Consider the following 20,568-nt stretch of genomic DNA (forward strand, 5'->3'; position numbering starts at 1 on the left):
TACCAGGGCTGCTGGCCTAGGTGGGGGGTCATTAGGATAAGGGTTTGCAACGTCTGCTGCATCTTCCGTACCACCATTGGAAGGAGCAGGAGAGGCAGAAAAGCAAAAGCAAATATCACTGACCAGCTGATCCATAGCGCATTACCCATGAATTTTGGGTGTGGTTACCTGGAGAAGTTTGGACATTTTGTGTTCTTGGGGGTGGCAAAAAGGTGTACTTTTGGAGTGCCCTATCATTGCCATTCCTGGTGCAGGACCTACGGGTGGAATTCAGACTCATGGACTTGTTAATGCGTCCTGATTAGCAGGTCTACCAGGTCGTGGTCTAACCCTGGGAGGTACTCCCTCATTAGGTGAATGCAGTGGTGGAGCACTCCATGACATTGTCTGAGCCAGTAGGGCATGGGGGGGAGAGAAAGCAAGCAGTACACTGTGGTCAGGTTATCTGACCAGGACTACTTTGTCCCGAATGAGTGGTAGGAAAGCTTTGATAGCGAGGAGTATTGCCAGATGATTGACCTAACTGATGTTATGGCTGGGCTACTGGGAAATCCAAACAACCTGCACCGTGATCTGATGGAGAAGAGGTACCCACCAGGTTTGGGAGGCATTGTTGCATGGTGAGCTGTGGAATGGGGTCTGGGAACAGCCTGCCCCGCAAGTAGTTGCTGCTGTTCCACCACGTCACAGAGCAATGGACGCTGGCCTTTACCCAGATGTTCCATCTGATCCTCCACCAGTATCTACTGTGCTGAAAGGCACTGCTGCAACAGATGTGTGTAGTCATGCATGGGGTACAATAGTGATGCACAATGCCACACACCCAACAGGCACATTACAATTCTGACTGACATTGTGGCTGAAAAAGAGGTACAAGATGGCCAAAGGTTACAACCCTTTGAGGGCTTAGGTAGGCTTTGCTAGTGACTGCGTTCACCACCACTCCTATAAAGGGTTAGATATGGAGGGTTTTAGATAGTACTTGGCAACATTTATGTTGAACCCAAAGATGTAGAGAAGTGAGATGGTCACCTGCACATGCTGGAGACACCGTAAACTGCTTTTTATGTGGGCCGAAGGTGTACACCATCCAAGGAAAGGCTAAGCAGATGTTGTACCTCCAGTTTAAAGCTAAGACAAAGGGGACCACGGGCCGGACAGGCTGCATAGAGAGAAACAGAGCACTTGTGGCAGTGCCGGGCCCGTCGTGACAGACAAAGGGCAGATGATTGAGGGTGGCCCCAGGCCAGTGTCACCAAATAGGCACCCAAAGACCGCTAACAGGCAGCACGGATTGTCAGGAACACCAGTCAGGAGAGCCAGAAGGCAGTGAGGCTGGTGTAGGAGGAGGCCGAGTCGACAGGGCCTTGAGGTGACCGCTTGCAAATATTCCAGGGTGTGTGCCACTGGGGGCCCCACCTCCAACAAGAGCCAGGGGTCCAACCTGCATTGACATGGGCCTCAGTCCAATTTGCAGTTCCTATTGATCTGAGAGTGCACCTACAAGGCAGCAGAGGACAAAGCAGTGTAGACAGGGTGGAGGCAGTTTTGGTAGCAGGTCATAGTAGCAGAGAAATCTACAAAAAAAAAAAAAACCACCCTCTCCACCCCTGCTAGAAAAAGATAAAACAGTCAACTGTTCGGTTTGATCCTCAGATGCCTCTTCAGGCTAATCGGGCCCTTGTTCGACCAAGCTGGTGAGATCTGCAGCAGCGGTCTTAACTGTGTAGGGGGTAGTGTGGTAGAGCCATGCAGGTTGGTGGCAGACTGGACCCGCCCTTGATGTCAGCCCTCTGGACAACTACACAGCAGGGGCACTGAGGTGAGAAGTGGTTGGCCTGGCAAAGCAAAGACAAGAATTCAAGCTTAAAGTCAGACAAGGATGCTGGTGTTAAACTCTCAGGCCACAGTGTTGACGGCACCCAGGGCACAGCTGATGGTCTTCCCTTCCTCCAACAATTTCTCCCGCCCTTTGCCTACGCTCCTCAGGGAGGTGCTTAAGGAGGTCCTGCCTCTAGTTCCAATGTGCGTTTGTATCGTGAGAGCAGGCTAACCGAGATGGCGACCCTACAGTGCATGACTGTCTTCACAGTTACTCTCTTCCAAGCTGCATTTATTTCCTTGATCTGGAGGGGAAGCATCTTGTGTGGCCTTAATGGGCAGTCAAGATCAGGAAGGAGTCAGAAGGTACATGGCTACATATATAGGGTGGTCGCTAAAAGAGGGCTCATCTTATTTAGTCCACCCAGGGTGTGAAAAACATTGCATTCACAGGTTCTTTGAAAGGTGCCTGCTGTGGTTTTAAGGATACCCTTGAGCATAGGGAAGAATGCACTGTGCATTAGGTCTTTTCTTATCCACCAGTATGTTGTTGGAGGACTTGCATATTCACCTTGTGACATATGACCACAACTAAGCGGGGTGATTGTGTCTTTTCCTTGGCTAGCATTCTTGAAATCCTGTCCTATAAAACGTTTAAAAATTCACTTCTCCATATGATAATTTCTCACCTGATCATTCAATCCCAAGTCATGTCACCTCCACAACTACTACTCCGAAAACACAGAAGCCCAACTCTGAAAACAGTATCACTGTCCTACTGTTAATTTTGAAACAGAAGACAAGTCATTAGGTTCAACCCTTCCTGCATTTGTATTCGTTATTTAGGCGAAATCAACATGGAACAGTTAGGAACTGTGCACACTTCAATTCTGCCACAATTAGTAACAATTTTCTGTCTTCTACATAATGCCGCCTATGATGAAAGCAAGAGTCCAACCAAGTTCCACATGCAGATCTGTGTTTAAAAAAAAAAAAAAAAAAAGTATTCCAACCCCGGTCTGCCTCAATCTACAACAAAAACTTAGTATGGCTCGCCATGCCTGGACCTACAGACTTTGTGCAGTGTCATCAACTCAAAGCACAAACTACATGCTGTTATTTTCACTTACCAGATTGAATGCTTTCATTGTCTTCGACGGATTGCTCAGATTCAGATGATAAAGATTCTGGCAAACTCTCTGGTTTTTCCATCTGTAATGCAGAGTACCGCTGCAGAAGCTCAGAAATAGGCATTTCCCCTAGCGAAGAAAGTGGCATATGTCAAATGGATTGCAAACTAATGTGGAAATCAGAAAGAACGGTATTTACACAATGTGCCAAAACTCAGTTTCTACCTAAATCTCGACCCTAGGTGATAAGAGGTGTAAACATTCAGAGCAACCTTCAAAAATGACTGTCACTTCCATCCTGAAACATCCACAAAGCAAGCCAATTTTACTCCTATAATACACTGTGCCCCTCATTTTTCTGACAGCCGCCTTAGGAGGAGACAAAAGAGATATTTAAAAATCCAATTCTTGCTCTAGATAATCATCTCACCGGGCCCAGTAAAATCAGAGTCTAGACACAGAAAATTTGGACTACCTTTCCGCGTTCAACAAACTGCAGAGAGAGAGCAGATAAGAAATTGAAAATATGTATGTCAGAAGGTCAGGAAATCCTGTAAATGTTGCATAATATTTGATCAAAAAGCACAGTGTAGTTTCTTCAGCAGTACCAGTACCTTCCACTGCCAACTGGTCCAACTCTGCAGCATGATCAATCTCACCATCCAAAGCCTCTTCAGCTTCAATAGTCTCTTCTTCATCTTCAGCTATTGACATACAAATGAATTCAAATTTAATAAAAGGTCAGTCACAATAGTGTTGACCAACAAATACAACTGTGTAGAAAAATAATTAAAGGAGAGGTTGGCACTAACCAAAGACTCCACCACACTCAAGAAATAACATACTTTTTTTAAATACAGTTCTCCAGTGATGGCACACTACAAAGTCTGGCAAACATGGCAGATTCCCAGTTAAGCTGGGAATCTCAAGTAGGCAATGTTAACATAACTAAGTATAGATACATTCCTTGTAATGAAAGGGTTACTTGCTTGTGTTTCTAGGTCAGCACCGTAGGAAATTTCATTGAAGGCAAACACTTGAATAAGTTTGCAGTAAATACGTGGGGCAAGGACTGCACACATTTTATATAGATGTTACCTGCCTTCAGTGATTATCTTTTGGCCGAATACTCTATCTACCTGAAGATTCCTCACATATCAAATATCCCAGTAATGAGACTGAACCTTTAAACTTTTCAATAGCGATTTACGCTGGCACACAGACACTGTGGCAACAATTAAGTCAAAAAGTGCTCTCACCAACATGCTGATGACTGTTTCCAGTCCATTTTTTACACACCTTTGAGGCAAACAAGATGAGAACGACATCAGCGAGACAAGGTACAGTACAATATTTAGTAATGGGACCTTCTGTGGACATTCTAGCCATGAAAACGAGAATGAGTTTGGCGTCCGTGAGAAATCTGCACACAGAATATCCACCAGAAGAATGAGGTGCTCACTTTCGGTAACGCTTCTTCTTGTAGAGACTAACTGCAGATTCATCACCATAGAATATGCCCGAGGAGTCAGACAAAGTGGAAATTGTTGCCCTGGACTTCAATTGCTCAATGTAGAAAGGAACATATGTTCACTGCCTTCAACATTCCAATCCTCCAATACTTACATCCATATTCAGAAAACAGCATCCAAACACCAAGGAAGTCCTCTTGCGAAATGTCCCAAAGAGGATGTAACAATTAGCCTTTTTATCTTGCAAATATATTATTGCAGTCTTCCTAATTATAGGCGGCTCCTCCAGGGTTCAAAAGAGTATCTTGGGTAAAACGAACACCAAAACGAGGGCGCATTTAAAGTTCTCGGCATCACCTTGCTATCAACTTCCAGATTTCAGGCAGCTCCTCCTGAGTCAGAAAGGTACACATGTTTTTATTTGACGCCGAGGACTTTAAGGAAGAGACATTTATGACAAAATGTGGCTTATTTCAAAACAATTCCTGCATGATTTGTGACCTGGTTAATGCCCTTCTTTCTGGAATACCCACACTTCTTGTTTTGAAGAATTTGTGAATACCTATAAGGTCCCGATGAAGGTGGATTGAAGTGGATCCATGTTTTTCCACTGAAACGTGAACTGACCAATTTAGCCGTGTACACAGGACAAAAGGCATCAATTGTGGGCTAAGGAGTCGGGCCCCTTTGTTTGCTTCTTTGAACTTCATGTGTTCTGGGAACTTATTAAACTTAAACAAAATAAAGTGTATGTGAGTTGGAGTATGAATGAGTCATCATCCCTAGCATCTTCCTCACTGCCAGAGGCTGACCCTCATGGTAATGGTGAGTTTGCTGTGGTATTACTTGGATTTCCTTGTCACTGGTGAAGGCTTTGTATTCCATTGTATAGAAAGATTTTTTCCTTCTCCACAAATGGAGATTATTTTTCTATATTTGACAAACCTAGTTTGTTCATCACCATTTGACGCTGCTTGCACATCTGGAGAACAGATCTGCTTTTACCAGCCAATCGTCTAGGTAGTGGTACATGAGTATCCACACTCTCCTTAAGTAAGCATTTTATAAACACACTATGTTCTCATTTTAGTCTAAATGGTAGTACTCTGAATTAGTATTGTGTACTGTCCACTACAAAGCATACAATTTTTTGTCCGTGATTCATGTGGATGTGCAAGTAAGCATCTTTTGTGTCCATAACTGCTATGTAGTCTTCCTCTTGCAATTGAGAGATGACTACATGCAGCATTATTTTGAATTTTTTATGAATGTGTTTAGAAAGCGGGAAACCTAATACTGGGTACAGTGACTGGTCCAGTTCTGGTACTAGGAAGCATGTTTAAAAGTTTCCCCATTTGATCTTTTAGTGCTACTCTCTCTATTGCCTGTTTTTTGCAACAGCTCTTTCACCTCTCCCCACACCTCCTGTTTGCCCGTGAAAGGATATCTTAGTGGCAGTGGGGTATGTGACTGCTGTGTTGTTCCTGGCATTGACGTCTTTTGCTGGAAGGGTTGGTTCGAACTGCTGGATGGAAGATGGTTTTGAGTTTGACGTGTGTGTCATTTCTTCATCTAGCTGGTCCCTATGTTTGTCTGTTGCTCTCTTCACCACTGTTATAAAAGGGGAAGTCTTCCAGAGGTAACAGGTTCTATTGATATGTGTCAACTCCCTCTTCCAGCAAGTGAGCATCAAGGTCCTGCTACTAATCCTCCAAGTCCTAGGCATCATGGATTAGCACTCAAAACTCAGGGTCTTTTTCATCATCGAACATGTTGTGTTCTTCCTCTTGGAGGTCTGGCGTTATTGGTGGCTTTAGGCTGGCCATCTCTAGCGCCTCTTGCTCTGTTTTTGTTGTTGAAGATATCTGTGGAATTCCAGAAAGGGGGTGGGGGAGGTTTGTCAAGTTCCATCTTTTGGATGATTGCTACCATTTATGCCTCAAGACGTCTCTTCGGCTCAACCTCCAGCACCAGAGGGATCCTTGATAACATCAACCACCTCCAGAAGACCGTTGAGGGCGTTCAGCTGTCGCTGCTCAATCTCCAAGCATGAAGGTGGAGTGTTCTATGGCCTGGGTGCAGAACCCTACCCTGTTGCTTTGACAGCAGGTCCTCCCAGAGGAGCAGTCTGAGCGAAGGATATATGTTCAAACCCTGTAGTTCTGGAAACCATACTCTCCTTGCTGGTCTGTACTTAGCTTCTGCAGAACTAAGGGCAAGAGCGGTATTGGCAGAAAGGCATACAGGAGTACAGAGTTCAATTCGAGGTAGGACACATCTGAGTGAGAGATTCTTTGGAATGTGCACGTTCTTGGCGGTGGCAGAGGATCAAGAAAAGGTTCTCCCGTTCTGCAGAAAAGAACTTGATCTCCACCTCTGGGTGTAAATGTCATTCATGCTCCACTAGGTGTTGATGACTGAGCTTGTCACCCTGGCATTTAATGATCCACTCTGGTAGTTCACCATCAGGAAACATTCTTGATGGTCCAGCCATTTCCTGGGAGGCAAAGCCTCCTGGCACAGGGTCCGGACCCCACCCGTCCTGCTTTTTCAATACCACATGGAGGTGGTGTTGTCCATGAGTACCTGTGCAAGCCTACCCTTGATGGATGGAAGGAAGGCTTTCAATGACAAAAGACTTATGAGCAGAGACTCTGATCTCCCAGATGGCTGTCCCAACCCAGAAGCGATGCACCGGTCACCAACAGGGTAGATCTAGTTCCACGATTTCCTTGGGAACCCGAGTAGTCATGTTCAAGGTTGCAAATACCATTTGGCACCCTGGTCGGTTTATGGGGCTCACGGGAGGGGCACTGTGAGCCAACTAGGAATCATGACAACCTTTCCTGCATCACTAGTTACACCACCATGAGTACAACAAGGTAAAACATACCTCCCAGACTGCCACTGCAGACTGGCAGAGCAGTTTTATACTGCTAACTCGACTTTGCCAGTTAAGGTAACAGCAAAGACCAGTTTTTGCATTTTAATATAGGTCACCCCAAAGGTAGGCCTATCGAGCCCATAAGCTGGGAGCTGGATAACAAGAAAAGGGTGCAACATGTACGTTTACATGTTCCAGCAGCCCACCTGCAAAAACTGGAGGCTATGACTGAGTTGTCATGAACTGTATTATCAATTATTTAACATGTCACGAGTGTCCTAATATGCGGGGTCATAAGCAGTACATGATAGGGCTGCAAGTTATAGTACACTAAACTTTAGCATATTTCAGTTGCTTTTGGGTTCTCAACGTTAGCTCCAATTTTATTCAAACACCTAAATATACTGTCCCTTTAACCTTCATATTTTGCATGAATCTACTGTACTTTACTAATTCTTACTCTTAAAATTTGGAATTTGCTAAGCAATTAAGAAAACGGGTATGCTGAGTAAACCGAAGAGGAAAAGGGATGCAAAATTTATGCAGACATCTCTCCAACTACTTTTATCCCTTTTAAAATATATTATGCCTCGAATTATTGGAAGTCCGTACCCTCCCTCTCAAATTTTCAACTTTCTGGTTCAATGCCTGCATTGACATCTTAAAGCTCATTTTTCTGCCTGATGTCTAGAAAAGGTTTCAACTTGAACAGCTCATATTACAACAAAACTTTAGGACTGCATTGCTTTAGTCTTCAAAAAAAAATGTTAGCACTCTAGTTGTTCATTAGAACCCTGTGATGATGATACTTTATTACTAGGACGTTAACTGACAGACTACTTGACACTTGGAAGTACAGGTTTAGATCTGCATTTTGGAATGCTTTACTGAAACGGATGATGAAGATATTTGAGAACGGATAGAAACTGTGTCCACATTTAAGCTTTGTAAATCTCTTCCCATACATCTATAGGAAGAAAAAGTCCCTCAATTTCTTCATTATTCAAGAAAAAGCTTTTGATTTTAACAGCATTTACTCCGTCAGGTTGGTTTCTGGTGTGCCAGACTTTTGTCATAAAAAACAATGTTAGTCCTCTACTTGTTAATTAGACCACTATGGGAAGCTGCAGTACAATAGTGGGGAATCAACTGTTAGGATGCTGCTTGAAGTACACATTTTACTCTGAATATCCAACTTTATACTCAAATGGTCAGGGAAGATAGTGTGAACATAGAAAATGGGCTATCATGTCAGCTTCTAGAGCACCTTACATAACCTATGAGAAAATCATGAGAGAACAGTTTTCTATCAAAAGCGTTTCATCAAGTCTCAGCAGGCTTGAGCATTTTTCACACTGTAATATAACTATGTATTTACCAGAATTCATAAAATGAATATAACATCATAAGCATATAGTTCATATTGTGCCAAAAATCTGTTATTGTCTTTTACATGAGCTCCTTATTGTGAGCGTGAAAATCTGGCATTCACTCCAATACTGAACAAGTCCTCTTTAAAGTAGGCAATCAAAGCACATCTGCATAACAATCAATATAAACCTATTTTTTTTAAACACCCCTTCATGACAACACCAGTTCTCTTTCAAAACAAATTTCTAGGAAATGGCTGAACAGATTTCCATCAAACCACAAATAGCACGCTTGGTGTAAAGTTCTAAGCTTCTTCCAAATTTGGTGCTATTCTGTTTAGCCAGTTTTCCTGCATCTGCGATAGACGTTACGTTTTGGGATCACCCCAAAACCGTCTGGGAAGGAGCTGAGGTGGATGAACTTCGATTTGGTATGTTTCGTGCAAATCCCTCAAATGGTACCCCAAAGGTGTCAAAGTTTTTAACAACCAAAAAAAATACATCCTTCTTTGGAAACTGACCTACCAACAGCTATACAGTGGTGGCCACAATTTAGAGGCCGTATCAAGGATATTTGTTTTCCTGAATGTATCTTTTAGGGTTGGTGAAACGCATACTTCTGCAATTCAACATCTTAGTTGCAAAAGGGGTGAAAACTGCATACCATGAAGGAAAAATAAATAGTATGTACCCTGTAAACATCTGTTCCGGGCATGTAGTGCTATAGATTTACATGGTGTGCATATTCCTGACATCTAGAGTTTGGCTCAGACATGTACAACTTGTTTATCTTAAAGGTATAGTGATTCCACCCTTAATCGGCATTGAGCATAGGCATCAAATCCATGGTTAGATTCTTTTCCCACTCAGCGGCTGAGGATAGACCCAGAGCATAAAGACGTTCATGCAGTAGATAAGGAAACTGTGGTAAAGGACAGCTATCTACAACAATCAAACATTATGGGAAGGTGGGTGGCAAACGTGAAGCTACAGCACTACATGCCACAAACAGATGCTTATAGGTTAGGTAACATTTTCCCTTAATGACATGTGTACCTGTAGATACACATGCTTTAAAGGAGTTTCCCCTTTAAGGCTGTGTCTAACCTGAGGATGTTGTAGAACATTGGAAAACCTACGCAGAACAGATTTGAGCACTTGGGCTTGCCATTTCGCTAGCACTTCCACACAATGTGTGATGAACATTTGTGGTGTGGACCAAGGGACTGCTTTGCAGATGTCAGCTACGGGAATGTTGACACTGAGAATGCATTTTTTTTATATTTTTTTTTTACATGTAGAATGTAGCCTTGGTGGAGAAGAGAGCTCGGTTTTGGCTTTGGCATTGTGGGTTTGAATACACCCGAATAGCCAGTGAGCAATTAGTGCTTTTGAAATGGCAGTACCCTTGTGTGGTTTTGAAAAAGCCACAAATAGCTGTTGCGTTTTATGAAATGGTTTTGTCCTACCAATGTGGTATATGAGGGCTCTGTTTATATCTAGTGTGTGAAGTGCTACTGCGTTTGGACATGGAAAGAACACTGGCAGTTAAGTTGCTTGGTTAAGGTGGAAAGAGGAGATCCCCATGGGTAGGAAATTTCAATTAGTCTTAAGGACTAGATTGTCAGCGTGTACCTTAAAAAGAGGTTCCTCTAACCTGAGTGCTTTGATTTTGCTTACTTTCTGTAGGAAAGCACCCTCTTTCTTGTCATGATTACCCCCATTTTCTGCCTGTCAGAGACTGTGTTCACTGGGATCCTGCTAATCAGTAACCCAGTGATGATACTCTCTCCCTTCTAACTTGTACCATTTTCACCCCACATTTGGCACACTGGTACCCAGGGCATTGGAGAACCAGGGGATCCCTATGGGCTGCAGCCTGTATTAAGCCACCCATAGGGAGCCCATGCAAAGTGTTCTGCAGGCCTGAAAATTGCAGCCTGTGTAAAATGGTGCATGCACCCTTTTTCACTAACAGATCTCTGCACCAGGTCACTATAAGTCACCCCTATGGCAAGCCCTTCTAGCCCAGAGGGAAGGGTGCAAGTACCTGTATGTGAGGGCACCCCTGCACTAGCAGAGAAGCCCACACGAACTCCAGATCCATTTTCCTGGACTTCGTGAGTGCAGGGATGCCGTTTTATGGGTGTACTGGACATATGTCCAGCTACATAATAGTAACTCCGAGCCTAGGCATGTTTGGTATCAAACATGTCTGAATCATACCCCCAATACGGTTGCACGTATTGGAAGTATGAATCCATGCACTCTTGCGGCTCCTTAGTGGACCCCCAGCATTGCTACCATCAGTCTTCCAGGGGTTTCTGGGCAGCCCAAGCTGCTGCCACACACCAGATAGGTTTCAGCCCTCATGCTGCTTGATCTGATCAAGCACAGGAAGGAGGACAAAAGATTTCCTTTGGGAGCAGGAGGTAATACCCGCTCCATTTGGAAATAGGTGTGACTGGCATGGGAGGGGTAGCCTCCCCAAGCCACTGGTATGCTTTGAAAGACATTTGGTGCCCTCTGTGCATAAACCAGTCCACACTGGTTCAGGGATCTCCCCCCCCACCCCCTCCCGTCCCTACTCTGGTGCAAAACTGGACAATGGACAGGGGAGTGACCACACCCATGTCCATCACCAGCCCAGGGGTGGTACTCAAAATTCCTCCAGAGCGTCCCTCGGTTCTAATATCTTGAATCCAAGGTTGACAGGGGCATCTAACTGACCAAGCCAGGCAGGTGACGTCAGAGCCCCATTCTGATAGGTGCTTACCTGGCTAAGTGACCAATCCCCCTTTCAGAGATATTTAGGGTCTCTCTCTTGGGTGGTTCCACAGATTGGATGTGCAAGACTCCAGCAGGACTATTCTGGAAAGTTTACTTCGACTTCTGGCCACTGGCACCACAACTGGACTTCATAGGAACCTACAATCTGCAGCTACAGCAATGACTCTACTCTGCAGCTTTGTTTCTCCGGCTTCTTCCAACAACTGCAAAGTTTCCCTGGCTGTGCATCCTCGGAGGGTTGCAAGTCTTCAGTCTGCACCAAGAGGCAAGAAGGAATCTCCCTTGGAGTGAAGGAGTCACTTCCCTGCATCCACAGGCACCTACTTCAATGATGACTGACTGCGTGGATCTCCTCATCCTGAGCTACATGGATCATTCACACCGGTGTTGGTCCAGCGTAGTCCTCTTTGTCCTCTCTGCCAGCTGTCCAACTTGAGGTAAGCCCTTGCCTTTCCACACAGGACAGTACCACCATGCACCGAGTCTCTGGCACCTGCCAAGGCTTGTTAGCATCTCCTCCAAGGGATCTTGAGGCAACGTGTAGTTAGAAGGTGAGGGCTTGACAGGATACAGGGCCTTCGGACCCTGTAGGAACCAACGCAATTATCCCATGGGTGATCCTAGGGTGTTTGGGTGTACGGGACCTCCAATCTAGTAGTGGATGGCTCCCACTCCCAATAGGACAAATAGCTAGACCCCCTGAGGCGAAGAGGGTGGTTGTATAGGTGAAGATGGTAGTGATGGAGGTGGTGGTGCTGTAAGTGGCAGTGGGGGTGAGGGAGGAGGATGACGATGTGGCCAATGATGAAGACAAAGAGAAGCAGGTCTTAAAGGCAAGGGGCTTGTACCACAATCATGTCTCCTCTTCAACTTCAGAGGTCATGGAGGCTCCACCGCCAACTGCTCCTGAAATGTGAGCTGCCTATTATGAGGGTGCATCTGTCGTACTTAAAAAGTAGGCTTTGCAATAATCTTTCCTGTGTGGGTGAATAAAGAGCCGTTGACAGTCAAGTTCCTTCTAAAAAAAAAAAAAAAAAAAAAAAAAAAAAAAGAAAAGCTGTAGGATGCTAAGTTCCTAGCTATTGCTGTCCTCCGTAGACAGGTGACTCGTCATTCAAATCTGCTTGGGCCTCAAAGTCGCTTTCAGCATTGAAGTTTGTTTCGGCTCCGAAATGTCTCAGATGCACCAATGAACCACCAGTTGGTGAGATGAAGGTGCTGTAGGCGCTGACGCAGGCGATGTCCTGTGCAGCTCGTTCCATGTCTCAGCCAAATTCTACTCCAAATCCACAGGTCAGAGACTGTCATTGCTGGAAGGGAGTGGCGGACGAGGAGTGCTGTGACCCCCAAAATGAGGGTTCAAATCCCAGACCCTCGAGATGTGGTGAACGCAGTGTTGTGATGTGGTACTCAATGTGGGCGTACTGTGGCACTGAGCCGGGATCAGCTGCAGATGTGAATCTTTTGAGTCTGACATGTCATCAAGTTCTGCACTGAATGCTGTCACCTGTTCAGCATTCAATCTCTTCCTTGAAGAGGCCAGGCGTCTAGTTGTCTTTCTGTTTGACGGTACGCTGAGCAAAGTGACTGTCTCAATGACTGTGGATGGTCTTCTTGGACCAAAAATCAAGGCAGGCAGAGCAGGACGCTTTGTTGTGGTCAGGCAAACATTACTGACGGCGTGCTGGTCTGTCCATGAGTACTTAGAATGGCACTGTGGACAGTACCTGAAGGGTGCTTTTTCCATCATGCTGTGACCATTCTTGAACGAGAGGTTTGTGCAAAAGGGTCCTTCAGGTGCTGAGGTCCCACACCGGTGAGAGGTCGGCCATCGATGCAAGACCGAAGCAGTAAACCACGAGCCGGGAACAGTAAAGACCCTAACAAAGGCGTCACGCGGTGTCAACTTAGAAACCTAAGAAGCACGCCTCAACCCGACAGCATAAGAAAATCTAACCAGGGAGAGTTAATGCCCATGCTCACTGTCAACTAAGGGAAGAGGCACTATACCTCGTGACTCGAACGACCTCTTCGACAAAAAACAAATACTTTCTTACGTGTAGGTAGGGAGCCGGAAACTTGACCAGCAGACATTTGTAGCGACAGGAGGGCCGTGCACAACTCACACACACCTGAAGGCGCTCATCACTGGCACAAGGGTCCCGTTTCACGTGGGAGCCTGAAACTTCAGTGGCCGGCATCCGTAGCAGCACGAGGGCTGCCCACAACCCACACTCGCACCTGGAGACGCTCATTACTGGCACGAGGGTCCCTTTGTACAGGACACACCAAGGCACATGCCTGGGCCAAGAGATGGCCCATCTGCGTCTGGGCCCTCTCTTGGCCTGGGGTAGGAACTTGTTGTGATTGGGTCGCCTAGTGGTTGAATTTTTCTAGGATATTTGCCTGCTTAAGAACAGCAAGTTATTTTCTCCGCTACGTGATATTCCCGTTGGCTTTAATCTTGACAAGGGTAAGCGTGACGCTTGCATTTGCACCTCAGCGTCTGCCACAGAAACTCTCAACCACTATGAATATTTTTTCAAGCCGCACACTAAATATTAATAAAGACATCGCATTGGCAGAACGCAGTCTTTCTTCGTTCTCTCTCCCAGCTTTGGAGGATGCCCAATTTACAACCTATTAAAGTTTAGCTGTAGACCACGGTCACTTTAGCAAATTAAATGACTTATGGGAGCAACCCGGTCAGGATTATCATAGTGGGGAAGCCGTTGTTTGCTCTCAGTCTCTGAGCCTCACCGCTCCCTTCAAACCAGAGGTAGAGGTTGTTACCTCTCTGGCTGAAGCATCTGGAGGGAAAACAAAGAAGATGGAGGCTGCAAATAAACCGAAACGGGTATGGGTGAGCATGCCCAAGAAAAGTAGCAAGAGAGCCATGTTAACCCAGGGATCACAACATGAAGGTGACCCCTCAGTCTCCCGAGATGATTCTTTCTTTGACATTTTGGGCCTTAGGCTAAAACCCATTACAGAGCATTTGGACGCTACTGACCAGGTGATCAGTCATTTATTGGCTAGGGAGCAGAAGAACTGCGTGTGTGTGGAGAACTGCAATTTTCCAGTCCCTCCCACCTGTGACGCAGTGCATTCCCTTCCTTGTTCGGTCCTCTGCGACAGTGTACCCAACAATTCTACCAGCAGGCCAGTCTTGTAATTGATAAGCCCCCGGTGAATAGGAGCTCTCTGATTCCTGTTTCATCTAATATGCCTAGCAATCAGTCACCAGACCCTGTGTCATCTAGGAGACCAACAGCCCCTACAACAATCCGACATGGAAGGGAGTTGGGCTCCATAAGTGTGAACTTTGATGATGAAATCCATCTCCCACACCCTCATATACACCACAATGCACTCCATATGCTATAGTATTGATCAACACTCCCAAAGTTAAACCTGGGATATTGGAGAGACACGGATAGGAAAGTACCCTCTTTCTTGGCATGTGTACCCTCATTTTCTGCCCGATTGTTAGTGTGTTTGACTGTGTTCCCGGAGATCCTGTAAACCAGGACACCAGTGACTATGCTCTCTCCTTCCTAAATTGGTAACTGTACCTTTTTCTTCACACAGCTGGCCTACTCGTCCCCCCATGTAAGTCCCTAGTACATGGATCCCAGGTACCCACGGTATTGGGGTACCAGGGAATCCCTATGGGCTGCAGCAGTCATTCTGACACCCATAGGGAGCCAAAGCAAAGGGTTCAGCAGGCCTGCCATTTCAGTCTGCGTGTAATGGATGCATGCACCCGTTTTCACTACAGGTCACTACACCAGGTCACTATAAGTCAGTCCCTATCAGCCCAGTGGGCAGGGTGCAGGTACCTGTGTGAGGGCACCTCTGCACTAGCAGAGGTGCCCCAACAAACTCCAGGCCTATCTTCCTGGACTTTGTGAGCGCAGGACGCAATTTTATGCGTGTACCGACATAGGTCACTACATATGTCCAGCTACATAATGGTAACTCGCAAACTGGGCATGTTTGGTATAAAAAATGTCAGAATCATACACCAATACTTTTGCATGTATGGGAAGTATGATTTCATGCACTCTGGGGCTCCTTAGCAGACACCCAGCATTGCTACCACCAGTCTTACAGGGTTTTCCTGTCGGACCAAGCTGTTGGAACCCTCAGACAGGTTTCTGCCCTCCTGCTGCTTAATCTGCTCAAGCCCACACAGGCAGAACAAAGGATTTCCTTTGGGAGAGGGAGGTAACATCCTCTCCCTTTAGAAATAGGAGTGACTGCTTGGGAGGGGTAGCCTCTCCAAGCCACTGGTATACTCTGAAGGGCACACTTGGTGCCCTCTGTGCATAAACCAGCCAACACTCGTCCAGGGAGCCACCCCCCCAACCCCCCAGTTCCTGCTCTGGCGCACAACTGGACAATCCAAAGGGGAGTGGGCAGGGGTGGTGCTCAGAGCACCTCCAGAGGGTCCCAAGGCTCTGCCATCTTTTTTCCAAGGTTGGCAGGGAACTCTGGGAGCATCTAAGTGGTCAGGCCAGGCAGGTGACATTACAGCCCCCTACTGATAGGTGCTTACCTGGTTAGGTGACCAATCCCTCTTTCAGGGTTATTTAGGGTCTCTCTTTTGGGTGGGTTCTCAGATTCGGCTTACCAGACTCCTGGAGGATTCCTCTGCAACCTCCACTTCAACTTCTGGCCACTGGAACCCCGACTGGACCCTCCAGGAACCAACACTGCAATAAACGAAAAAGACTCTTCTGCAACTTTATTTCCACTGCTCCTGCCAGCTTTGCAACATTTCCCCAGCCGTGCATCCCCAGAAGAGAGCAACTCTTCAGCCTGCACAAGAAGAAGGAATCTCCCTTAGAGTGAATGAGTCACTCCCCTGCATCCGCAGGCACCTGCTACAATGATGACCGACTGCATAGATCTCCTCTCATCCTGAGCTGCATGGATTCTGCATCACGGGTGGTGGTCCGGAGTAGTCCCTTTGGTCCTCTCTGCCAACTGTAGAACTCTGGTGGAGGTAAGCCCTTGCCTTCCCACGCAAGACAGTGCTCCAGCACACGGCATCTCTTGCAGCTGCTAAGGCTTGCTTGCATCTCCTCTTAGGGATCTTCAAGCGACATGTAGCTCCAGTCCCCAGCACTCCTTCCTGCAACACGGCCCTCTGTGTGGTTCTCCTGTGGCATGGGATCCATTTGTGTAGTGCTCCGTGGGCTCAGTCTATAATCCTGTCCTGTGGTACTCCTGTGGGTGCTGCCTCTGCTCCTGTGGACTCTGCGACGCTGAGGTTCCCCTGCGCCCCCCCCTTTCCCCCCCCCCCCACCTTCCTGGGTTAAGTCCTCCTGGGCCTTGCTGGTCCCCGGCAGCACCTCTTTTCCAAAAAACACTAGTTTGCCTTTGCCAATGCTTGTTGGTGGAATTCCTGCACCGCCACCTATCTGCAACCTTCATTCAAGAGTGGGACAATTTCTGCATCAATCAGGAACTCTTCTCCGGCTCCAGGGCTGCAGTGCTGGCCTATTCATCACCATCGACCAACTCCTGCAAGTACAGCTGCGTGGGTAGTAGCTCCTACTCGACCCCACTGTGACTCTTGGACTTGGTCCCCTCTCTCCACAGGTCTTCTTCTCCAGGAATCCACCACTGGTTTCTTGCAGTCTTATCTGGGTGTCTTCTCCTTTTGAGTGGTTTGGGGGAATTCCAGTGATTTACTCCTGCTTTCCTGGTCGCTGGTGGGTACTGTGTTACTTACTGTAGGAAGTTGGCTCTGTATGTGCTATTTCAAAGTAAGGAATAGCATGCACAGAGTCCAAGGGTTCCCCTTAGAGGTAAAATAGTGGTAAAAATAGATAATACTAATGCTCTATTTTGTGGTAGTGTGGTCGAGCAGTAGGCTTATCCAAGGAGTAGTGTTAAGCATTTGTTGTACATACACAAGACAATAAATGAGGTACACACACTCAGAGACAAATCCAGCCAATAGGTTTTTATATAGAAAAATATCTTTTCTTAGTTTATTTTAAGAACCACAGGCTCAAATTCTACATGTAATATCTCATTCGAAAGGTATTGCAGGTAAGTACTTTAGGAACTTCAAATCATCAAAATTGCATGTATACTTTTCAAGTTATTGACAAATAGCTGTTTTAAAAGTGGACACTTAGTGCAATTTTCACAGTTCCTAGGGGAGGTAAGTATTTGTTAGATTAACCAGGTAAGTAAGACACTTACAGGACTCAGTTCTTGGTCCAAGGTAGCCCACCGTTGGGGGTTCAGAGCAACCCCAAAGTCACCACACCAGCAGCTCAGGGCCGGTCAGGTGCAGAGTCCAAAGTGGTGCCCAAAACACATAGGCTAGAATGGGGAGAAGGGGGTGCCCCGGTTCCGGTCTGCTTGCAGGTAAGTACCCGCGTCTTCGGAGGGCAGACCAGGGGGGTTTTGTAGGGCACCGGGGGGGACACAAGTCCACACAGAAATTTCACCCTCAGCGGCGCGGGGGCGGCCGGGTGCAGTGTAGAAACAAGCGTCGGGTTCGCAATGTTAGTCTATGAGAGATCTCGGGATCTCTTCAGCGCTGCAGGCAGGCAAGGGGGGGATTCCTCGGGGAAACCTCCACTTGGGCAAGGGAGAGGGACTCCTGGGGGTCACTTCTCCAGTGAAAGTCCGGTCCTTCAGGTCCTGGGGGCTGCGGGTGCAGGGTCTCTCCCAGGTGTCGGGACTTTAGGTTCAAAAGAGTCGCGGTCAGGGGAAGCCTCGGGATTCCCTCTGCAGGCGGCGCTGTGGGGGCTCAGGGGGGACAGGTTTTGGTACTCACAGTATCAGAGTAGTCCTGGGGTCCCTCCTGAGGTGTTGGATCGCCACCAGTCGAGTCGGGGTCGCCGGGTGCAGTGTTGCAAGTCTCACGCTTCTTGCGGGGAGCTTGCAGGGATCTTTAAAGTTGCTGGAAACAAAGTTGCAGCTTTTCTTGGAGCAGGTCCGCTGTCCTCGGGAGTTTCTTGTCTTTTCGAAGCAGGGGCAGTCCTCAGAGGATGTCGAGGTCGCTGGTCCCTTCGGAAGGCGTCGCTGGAGCAGGATCTTTGGAAGGCAGGAGACAGGCCGGTGAGTTTCTGGAGCCAAGGCAGTTGTCGTCTTCTGGTCTTCCGCTGCAGGGGTTTTCAGCTGGGCAGTCCTTCTTCTTGTTGCAGGAATCTAATTTTCTAGGGTTCAGGGTAGCCCTTAAATACTAAATTTAAGGGCGTGTTTAGGTCTGGGGGGTTAGTAGCCAATGGCTACTAGCCCTGAGGGTGGGTACACCCTCTTTGTGCCTCCTCCCAAGGGGAGGGGGTCACAATCCTAACCCTATTGGGGGAATCCTCCATCTGCAAGATGGAGGATTTCTAAAAGTTAGAGTCACCTCAGCTCAGGACACCTTAGGGGCTGTCCTGACTGGCCAGTGACTCCTCCTTGTTTTTCTCATTATTTTCTCCGGCCTTGCCGCCAAAAGTGGGGCCTGGCCGGAGGGGGCGGGCAACTCCACTAGCTGGAGTGTCCTGCTGGGTTGGCACAAAGGAGGTGAGCCTTTGAGGCTCACCGCCAGGTGTGACAATTCCTGCCTGGGGGAGGTGTTAGCATCTCCACCCAGTGCAGGCTTTGTTACTGGCCTCAGAGTGACAAAGGCACTCTCCCCATGGGGCCAGCAACATGTCTCGGTTTGTGGCAGGCTGCTAAAACTAGTCAGCCTACACAGATAGTCGGTTAAGTTTCAGGGGGCACCTCTAAGGTGCCCTCTGTGGTGTATTTTACAATAAAATGTACACTGGCATCAGTGTGCATTTATTGTGCTGAGAAGTTTGATACCAAACTTCCCAGTTTTCAGTGTAGCCATTATGGTGCTGTGGAGTTCGTGTTTGACAGACTCCCAGACCATATACTCTTATGGCTACCCTGTACTTACAATGTCTAAGGTTTTGTTTAGACACTGTAGGGGTACCATGCTCATGCACTGGTACCCTCACCTATGGTATAGTGCACCCTGCCTTAGGGCTGTAAGGCCTGCTAGAGGGGTGTCTTACCTATACTGCATAGGCAGTGAGAGGCTGGCATGGCACCCTGAGGGGAGTGCCATGTCGACTTACTCGTTTTGTCCTCACTAGCACACACAAGCTGGCAAGCAGTGTGTCTGTGCTGAGTGAGAGGTCTCCAGGGTGGCATAAGACATGCTGCAGCCCTTAGAGACCTTCCTTGGCATCAGGGCCCTTGGTACTAGAAGTACCAGTTACAAGGGACTTATCTGGATGCCAGGGTCTGCCAATTGTGGATACAAAAGTACAGGTTAGGGAAAGAACACTGGTGCTGGGGCCTGGTTAGCAGGCCTCAGCACACTTTCAATTGTAAACATAGCATCAGCAAAGGCAAAAAGTCAGGGGGCAACCATGCCAAGGAGGCATTTCCTTACACAACCCCCCCCCAAACGAAAGAGGATGAGACTAACCTTTCCCAAGAGAGTCTTCATTTTCTAAGTGGAAGAACCTGGAAAGGCCATCTGCATTGGCATGGGCAGTCCCAGGTCTGTGTTCCACTATAAAGTCCATTCCCTGTAGGGAGATGGACCACCTCAACAGTTTAGGATTTTCACCTTTCATTTGCATCAGCCATTTGAGAGGTCTGTGGTCAGTTTGAACTAGGAAGTGAGTCCCAAAGAGGTATGGTCTCAGCTTCTTCAGGGACCAAACCACAGCAAAGGCCTCCCTCTCAATGGCACTCCAACGCTGCTCCCTGGGGAGTAACCTCCTGCTAATGAAAGCAACAGGCTGGTCAAGGCCATCATCATTTGTTTGGGACAAAACTGCCCCTATCCCATGTTCAGAGGCATCAGTCTGCACAATGAACTGCTTAGAATAATCTGGAGCTTTGAGAACTGGTGCTGAGCACATTGCCTGTTTCAGGGTGTCAAAGGCCTGTTGGCATTCCACAGTCCAGTTTACTTTCTTGGGCATTTTCTTGGAGGTGAGTTCAGTGAGGGCTGTCACAATGGATCCATATCCCTTCACAAACCTCCTGTAATACCCAGTCAAGCCAAGGAATGCCCTGACTTGAGTCTGGGTTTTTGGAGCTACCCAGTCCAGAATAGT

At 47.1% G+C, this 20,568-nt stretch overlaps 1 protein-coding gene across 1 annotated transcript in view; it reads right to left on the reverse strand.

Annotated features, from left to right (window-relative positions):
• Positions 1-20,568, reverse strand: part of SRCAP (Snf2 related CREBBP activator protein) — a 1,275,580-nt gene that overhangs the window by 844,024 nt on the left and 410,988 nt on the right. Inside the window, exons 10-11 of the mRNA XM_069201690.1 lie at positions 3,566-3,655; positions 2,952-3,080 (exon numbers count right to left, since the gene is read on the reverse strand). Coding sequence (XP_069057791.1) covers positions 2,952-3,080; positions 3,566-3,655 — 219 coding nt within the window. The remainder of the gene's footprint in view (positions 1-2,951; positions 3,081-3,565; positions 3,656-20,568) is intronic.

The sequence above is a fragment of the Pleurodeles waltl genome, chromosome 7, assembly GCF_031143425.1.
Source record: "Pleurodeles waltl isolate 20211129_DDA chromosome 7, aPleWal1.hap1.20221129, whole genome shotgun sequence".
In the NCBI taxonomy this organism is placed as follows: domain Eukaryota; kingdom Metazoa; phylum Chordata; class Amphibia; order Caudata; family Salamandridae; genus Pleurodeles; species Pleurodeles waltl.